We start from the raw sequence: 8,629 nt of genomic DNA on the forward strand, positions 1-8,629 counted from the left end.
TTGTGCTCTGCAGCCTCCACACCGTTAGCTGTGGCTTTTCACTTTAATAACAGTTTCAACCACCAGCTCTGGTTAAAGAATCTTTCCAGGAAGCACCTGTGTTCTTCAACTGAGAGACAAGAAACACATTTATGTTCATCATTAAAAATTAGAACCAGCTCTTTTCATGTTAAATTGTTTTTTACAATTAAATGAAACTAATTATTTCATTGTTGTGTTTAAAATCTTTCATCCTCTCATGAATTTCTCCTCTCTGATGAATATAACTTTAAAGAAGTTGAACTCTGCCTGCAAAGAGTTTAAATTGATCCAATGAGAAGATTTTCAACTTCTATGTGAAACAATGATGCTTCCTGTTCTTTATCATTAATCAGAACCCAACACAAACGTCACTGAGACAGAGACACAAACCCACGATATAAACAAGTCATGCTGTTGTTGTGAAGCAGGCGTCCATGTTGGTTCACCTCAAGTCTCATTATTTCCATGAGTTATAGTTGACAAAAGAGTCTGAATGTCCCAATCAGTTGTAATTCACCATGAGTTCACCTTATTAACCACACTGACCCACATTTCTCATGGAAATTAAATTCAAGCTTCATTTTTTATCAGTGCAGTCTGTGCTTCATTCACAGGGTTCATAGACATCACATCCAACAGTCACTGATATACGAGCTAAAGTATTTGACTTGTTTTATTAAGACACATCAAAAGAATAAAAATGTGTTTATTGAGTGTGATCCAGTGAAACAAAAGAGCAGCCTGGTGGAGTTTAAATTTTTATTAGGAAGAAGAAACACAAGAGCAGAAGAAACAGCTGGAAACTGATGATGATTCAGCTTCATTTTCATTATTATACAAGTCCCAGTTAAAAGTGGAAATAAACTAGACGACTAGAGAATGAACATGTCATAAGAGCAGATTTCTATGTGAATATTTGTGTTTCTATTTACAGGACGACAATCAACACGTGAATGAACAGATACAGATTACGAAGAAGAACATTTACTGAAAACTGATGAAAGTGATGAATGAGATGAAGTGATGAGATGTGATGGAGAGAAAAGAGGAGCAGAAAACAGTCAGTCAGCATGTGTGGAGCTGGTGGACGGTCCCTTGTTTGTGAGGCTCGTCAGCAGAGAGAGTCCACAGCAGTACACCAGACTCTTCACTATCAGCACTGTGTACAGCAGACAGAGCAGCTTCACCCTGCACTGAGACTGGAAGGACACTGACAGACACACACACACACACACACACAGATATGAATTAGTGCAAGTGTCAGATTGATCCTGTAAAGTTGTTCTAGTGTCCTCATTGGACATTGGAGCTGTCCATGCAGAGAGGCAGCAGGTGATCTTACAGTGATGTTGCTGCAGAGCTGCCAGGTCTGCTGGCTCTCTCTCTGGAGGACAGGAGGCTGCTGGAGCTGGAAGCCCTGAAACAGAAAAGGAGTCAAATGTTTGGAGCTGCAGTGACAAATGTCAGTCCTCTGCTCCTCTGATCTCTTTGACAGCGTCTCCACATGAAGCTGAACCACTGCTGGACACAGTCACCAAGCCTTCATTACCTTGTAGTGCTTGGGCCTCCACTCTGTCCTCCACTCTTTCTTCCAGTGTGTCCTCCACTGTGCCTCCCTCGTGCTTGACGGAGCAGATGTATTTATACATGTACAGATCATCTCTATCCACCAGTCTGATAGAGGCTCTGCGTCCTGACTCTCTGAGCTCCAGCTGATCTCCCTGAGCAGAGGTCAGATCCTCCAGAGAGCCGCCCTTCTTCTGTCTTTTCCAGGAGAACTGGACCACAGGAGGAAACATGGATGAGGCCAGACACAGCAGGGAGCTCTTCCCCTCCTGGTTGGGTCTGGATGCTGCTGGGTACACGCTCACCACGGGCTTCACTACCTGCTCATCTGAAGTTTGACAGCACACACACATTGACACAGTCAACAGCAGCTTACAGCACTGGTCTGGATTCAGCCTGATCCTGGAAACTACATGGACTCTGATCACTAAACTACTCATCAAAACACAACAAACATCAACCAGCATTAATTAATTAACCCACAAGAGCTGCAGTTCTGGAGATGCTCTGAACCCAGTCGTCTAACCACTTCAACGGTCATAATGTTATGGCTGATCAGTGTACATATTCAGTATATATTATAACATGTCTTCATGTACATTTCAATTTGTAAAATAACTGATGTTACATAAAATACATAAATAAATCAGAACAGAATACAGTAGTTGATCAATCATCAGTTGTATAATCAAACCTGCTCCCAGTAGAACAAACACACACTGGACAATCACAACACAAACTGGAATATCCTTAATACATTTGGAATAACTTGTGTTTGTATATCCTTTATTCTTTCATATACAATATACATGCATGCATACGTAAATGGGATTTTTACTGGATTTAAGTTATTAATTATTTGTATTTATTTCATATTTTATTCCTTCTTTATATTTCCTCTGTGCTCTGTTCTCAAACTGTCTACTGCTGCAACGCTGCAAATTTCCTCACGGTGGAATAAATAAAGAATTATCTTCTATCATCTTAATCAAATGACATTATTTGCGCATTTTCCATTTGATTCAAAGAAGTTAGGAAACATGTCGACTGTGTTTCAATACGTCGTCTTTTATTAATTAGAGTTATCGTAGTTTACAACGTGAAATATTTTACTTTTTTATTTTATTTTATTTTATGTCATTAATTAGAAAGGCCTTTCAGAATAAGACATCATCTGTATAGCCACATTTGTTTCTCCAAAACCTCTACATAAGGTTCAGTGTTAATGGTTCGTTCACAAATGTGTAAGTTAATGAAGATCACCAACATTCAACACTGCTTTTTATTTTATGATATTATGAACCACATAATACACAAATTATTTTCAGCTTCACGTTGACAAATATTATTTGGTCCAAAAGTCGTTCACAGAGTCATGAAGCCTCTCTCCTCCACCACCATTTATTTCTAATTAACCTAATTAGCTGTGACATGAAATTTAAAGCAACTTCTCCTTAATATGTTTCATGTCTTTGTAATATTTTCAATGAAATAAATTTAAATAATTTACAAATCCCTGAATTCTGTTTCCAGTTGTACGTTTGTCATTTCAGTGATTACAACATGTATTGAATATTACACATTTAAGAGCACAGACTTTAATCACTGATAAAACTCATCAATATACAAGTTTGTGTCAGTCATGTTCAAATGTTTAAATACTTTATGCTGATGATAGTAATAAAACATTGTTTGAGTTAATTCTATTTATTCTAACATCACATTCACTTAATGTTTTTATTCTTTTTCTATTAAAAACATCATCAATTAAAGACACATTTACATCATATAAATATTAACTGACAGAGATTAGATCTGACAAGGTTCTAACTTTCAGAAATGATCCAGTTCAATCGATAGACACTTCAAAACAATCTGAAATAGTTGAACATCAAATATCATCTTGTTTACACAGAATTACTGAGACGATCAAATCCTAAATGTTTGTAACGTCACTAATATTTACAGAAATAAAGAATAACTTTAGTTTTTGAGTGAGATTTCAACATGTTTTCAGAAGTGATTGAGCTTTGCTTATGTAACAATGGCTGCAGGATGAATTCTCTAATAATGAGGAAAAAACTAACATGTAAAGCCTGAAGCAGCACAAACTGTCTTTAAATACGTTTCAGCTTCTACAATAAAACAGGTGAAGGAAAAGAAATGTTTGTTCTTACCTGTTACATACAGTTTAGTTCCAGAGCCAAAGATGAAGTACCAGTTGCCGCTGCTACACAGTGAAAAAGACTAATACAAAAACCTGTGTGCCGTTGAGAGAGTCAGCTGAGGTGAAGGAGTCAAAAGAGGAAGTGGGATCATATTTCAGCTCCTTGATGTGTTTCTCTATTGTTCAGATCTACATGACTGTCTCTTCTTCTCTTTTCTTTTCTCCACACTAGCAGCATGGCTCTGATGTTAATGTCAGTGGTTGGTCAGTCCACTACTTTTGTCCTCATGGACTGGATCTGGACTCAAGGATGGATGATGGATTGACATCAACCTTTCTACACATTCTTGGTCCCGAGAAGATCAAAGACTGATGGATGGATTGTCATTGAAACTGGTTCAGACGTTCATGTTGAGGATTAACAACACACACACACACACACACATCATTTGGACGCATCATTTTATTTTGCTGTTTGATGTGTGAAGCAATATAAAGAAGAGACACAAGTGAAACTAATGATAACAATCACAGCAGGAGAAATAATAAGAAATCAAGGAAAACACAGGGAGAGAAACACCAAACAGGAAACTCAACAAAATAAAACAGGAAACTCAACAAAATAAAACAGCAAACTCAAACCATAGGACAGACATGATCATGACATTCATTTTATTTTTTGTTTAGTGTAGAGTGAATGTGGATTTAAGTTAAAATATTTAGTTTTCATATTTCAAAAGCACCATATAAGGTGTATATTTTTTATTTTAACTGTTGCAGTATTTTAAATATTGCATTTAAAGTTCAGTGTTTGAGTCACTTGAATTTATAGTTTGATGAGAGGAGAGTATTTAAAACAGATGCATTTACAGAAACCAACCAATTCATTTATTTGTATTTTTTCAGTAAAGATAAAAACTAAATAAGTTCTTGTTAATATGATGAAGCACAACATTAAAAGAGCCCAGGGCTCCACCCATAGTAGTATAACACCAAAACTATATTTAACTCCATGTATTTCTAGCTACATGGGACAGGTGCTACACTGGTGATTGTTTGACTAACTCCATCATCAGATCAACATTTAATTTGTCTCATATTTCGATTTATGACCAAATATCTGTAAAACTAACAACACTCTGACTTTCTGTCTGTTTGGTTTCTCCTGCAAGTTGTTCAGGTTCCTAATCATTTATTTCTCTGTATGAAGCAAAACTGCTCCGTATTTATTTTTACATCTCTGACATAACAACAGACTCTGGTTCATTAAACAGTCAAAGCTACAAATCAGTCAGATTTAGTTTTGAGTAGATTTGTTTGGATCATGAGGTTCTGGTTTTGTTCATTTCTCTGATAATATCAGGGTTCTTCTTGGTTTTACTGAGTTCCTGTTTAGTAACAATTGTTAAACTGATCATTCACAAAAACATTCAACTACCTTAGTAAATGGTGAGTCTATTGATAATGACATCATGGGTTCACTGTGATGAAGAAAGAGATTAAATGAAACTAAAATGTGTTTGTTGGTAAAATGGCCGCTGAACTCTGACATTTTGATTGACACCTCAATGAACCAATTCAGAGCTACTATGTCCAGTCAACAGCCTTCAGAAGCCAATGAAAGTCAGTGCTGGAAAGAAGCCCCTCCCCCTTCTTTCATCCACAGACTGAACCAGTTGCAGCCAGTTTAGTGGGTGATTGATGTTTCATGTAGCCAATGAGCTGCTCTAAACAACGATATGCTACTTGCTCTCTAATAGAGAATCTGGTTATAAAATATAATTCCTCTGAGTGTCACCTTTCAGTGGAGCTCAAGTTATGGCTTTTTTATTCAAAATGTGTCTGAATGGTACAGTTTGGAAACACCTGGTTATACACTTAGAAAAAAAGGCAAAAGAAACTCAGTTTTGTTCATTTTTATATTTTATAGGAAAGACTTCATTCTCTGATAATTTTGTGTTATCCAGATGAGATCTGTCCTCAGTTTCCTCTGAAGGCAACAGACAGCAAAAAATAAATGAATAAATTCAGGTGAAAAAAGCCGCTTCTTATTTTTGATTGTGTGCCAACTTTGATTCTTCAACAACAAAACCATTTAGAGTGATTCAGACTTTTCTGATAGAAATTTCCGAGTTCAACTTTCAGAAGAGACCAAGACCATGAATGAGCTCCAAACTATTCATGAACAGCATTCAATTTACTTTGGGTTTGTCCTAAATAGTTGTTTTTCTATGTGATTTAAGTAGCAAGTTATTTACTGAGTATGTGATGATTGTATTTGATGAAGATTAATGTGATGCTGATGGCTACAAAATAAATATGATGCATGATGGAAAATTCTCTTTCAGGGCCTGTGTCTGGAGCTAAAGAAGGATGAATGAAAGGAGTGGAAACATACACAATACTAGGAAGGTGGTCATAATGTTATGGCTGATCGATATGGGGCTTCATCTTCATCTGGAACATTTGGCTGAAATCATTCATTATCATGAACTAAATCCTAAAATATCTTTGTGTTCTTTTGCACTTTTGTTGAATTCGTTTGTTTTGATTGACTTCATGTTTTTGGTGTTTCTTCTGTTTTTTGTTGTTTTTTTTTTTCATTTTTTTTTCTATTAAAATATCTGCCAACAACATCAATAAATCTGATGTCAAATAAATAGTGAGAGCAGGAAAGAAGAATCTCCCTCAGCTCAGTAGTTTGTGACTCTGTCTGAGATGGAGGTGAAATATGTGAACCTGGGCTCTGGTTTACTGCTCTCTTCCTGTCACAAACACTGTTTGACATCTGTTCATCTGTTGGTTTTTGTTCAGGCTGCTCACATCATTTCTCACTGTGGGTATCATACTTCTGACAGGAGCAGTAGTAGGAGGCTGAATGATCGACTTTAACTTTCTTTATCTCCAACTCCCAACTGTTCTGTTTATTCACAGCTGAGAAATCATTTCTCTGAGGATGATTGTATCCTTTATTGATTCCACCATTACTTTTATCTATACGAATAATTAGTTTGAAAGTTTCTGTTTCTTTCTTCTGGTACCAGTATATATAATTATTTACATCACACTGGCCAGTTCCTTCACATCTGAAGGAAACTGTTCGACCAACTCTCCTGGTCCATGTTAACTGGTCCTGGGTCAGATCTGCTGCCATGGCAACCAGGGCTGTAGAGACACAGACAGATAGATGAAGGTTAGTGAGACAGTGTTTGTTAAAGGTGGAGTTTGTTGGAAACACTCACCTGAACACAGACAGCACAGAGCAGCAGCTGGGAGGAAAAGCATTTTGTGTGGTGGTGTATCCTCTGGTGAACCTGGGGAGAAGTGGAGCTCTGATGCAGCTGAGGCCCAACAAGGACGAGCTGTGACATGAGACGAGGCCACGTGGTTTCTAGCAGGTCCTCAAAGCTCCCATCAGCCCCTGCAGCCCACAGATGAGACAGCTGCTGATGATTGACAGCTCAGATCAAGCAGCTGTGTCCTTTCATGGTCTTCATTTGAATCTGACAGCAGATGAAAAACATCTGGGTCACATGATGCAGAAAGACTAAAAAACATTCATGTTCCCACAAACACATTCAGGTTGGTGGTGACTTTAGTAACAAAGACTGTTCTCTGTTGTTGAAGAGATGAGATGAAAATACAAAACTACAAATCCACACAGCTCCTCAACTCTGACTGAACTCTTCAATGAGCTTCACTTCATTCAATAATGGAAGTGAATTTCTATTGACTTGAATTCTTTTCCCACTCTGTCTCTCTGTCCATTTTCAGCTGAGGTGAAAGTTAATACTCTTCTATGAAAGGACTGTTCTCCTGAAGCACATGGTCAGTCACACTTTCCACATAATCAGTTCAATGACTCTTAAAGGTGACAGTAGGATTATTTCAAATGAGAGGAAAAGATCTTTAAAAGACTTTAAATCATGAAACAATCACTGAAAACTCATGAAACTATAATAATTCATGAATTAGATCAGCACTGGGCAATTATTTTCTACAGGGGGCCACATGAAAAATCTGAGCTGTGTTGGAGGCCGAACCAAACGGAAACTTGAACTTAATTCTCAATATTAAATTTCTCCCGTTGTAAAAAGCAGTAAATTATATATGTTGATAAGCTGCTACTGGTAATCAGAAGTATAAGAATATTCTGTAAATATTTATTTAAATTCATGAATTTTGGTGTAGGTCGAAGAGGAAAATAAAACACAACGGATCTGTTGTTTTGGATATAACACATCGTAATGTTGGAAACTTTGTCGTCTTTGGAAAGCTTCGGTGCACCAAGGAGGGACCGTGTAGCTACATGAATTATTTTCTGTATCGCAATAAATCTCAATAAATGTTTAATCGATGGAACGAAGCTGTTTCAATCATCCTTTTCAAATAACTAACAATCACAGATTATAACAGTGCCATGATGTAAATAATACATCATGGCTTTTCAAAATAAAAGCAACACAGTCGTATTGCACAGCATAAATACTTGTTCATTTGCTTGTGACTGACAGACCGCGGGCCAGACAGGGATGTCCAAAGGGCCGTATGTGGCCCGCGGGCCGTAAAATGCCCACGTCTGAATTAGATGATTCGTTTAACGTCTGCTTTTAATTAAAACAAGATGAACTTCTGGTCTTATTTTATTTATTTGACTAAGAGATGAAACCAGTCTATCACAAGTTTAACACAGAGAGACAAACAACCATTCTCACTCATAACTATGACCAATGAAGAATCATCAATGAACCTTCATGTCTTTGGAGGGTGGGATGAAGCTGGAGAACCTGGAGAGAACCCACAGAGACACAAGGAGAACATGGAAAATCCAAACAGAAAGGTCCCAGTCGGCCGATGGATTCAAACCCTTCTTGC

General features: G+C 37.3%; 1 protein-coding gene across 1 annotated transcript; it reads right to left on the minus strand.

The window, feature by feature from the left end:
• Positions 1-1,082: 1,082 nt before the first annotated feature.
• On the minus strand, positions 1,083-7,039 carry LOC125011019 (immunoglobulin lambda-1 light chain-like). The gene is made up of 6 exons (XM_047590009.1): positions 6,997-7,039; positions 6,604-6,919; positions 3,765-3,817; positions 1,571-1,915; positions 1,364-1,438; positions 1,083-1,231 (listed from the first exon to the last, which is right to left on the minus strand). The coding sequence occupies exons 1-6, from the start codon at positions 7,037-7,039 to the stop codon at positions 1,083-1,085; spliced, it is 981 nt and encodes a 326-aa protein (XP_047445965.1).
• Positions 7,040-8,629: the final 1,590 nt, after the last annotated feature.

The sequence above is a fragment of the Mugil cephalus genome, chromosome 7 (assembly GCF_022458985.1).
Source record: "Mugil cephalus isolate CIBA_MC_2020 chromosome 7, CIBA_Mcephalus_1.1, whole genome shotgun sequence".
NCBI lineage: Eukaryota > Metazoa > Chordata > Actinopteri > Mugiliformes > Mugilidae > Mugil > Mugil cephalus.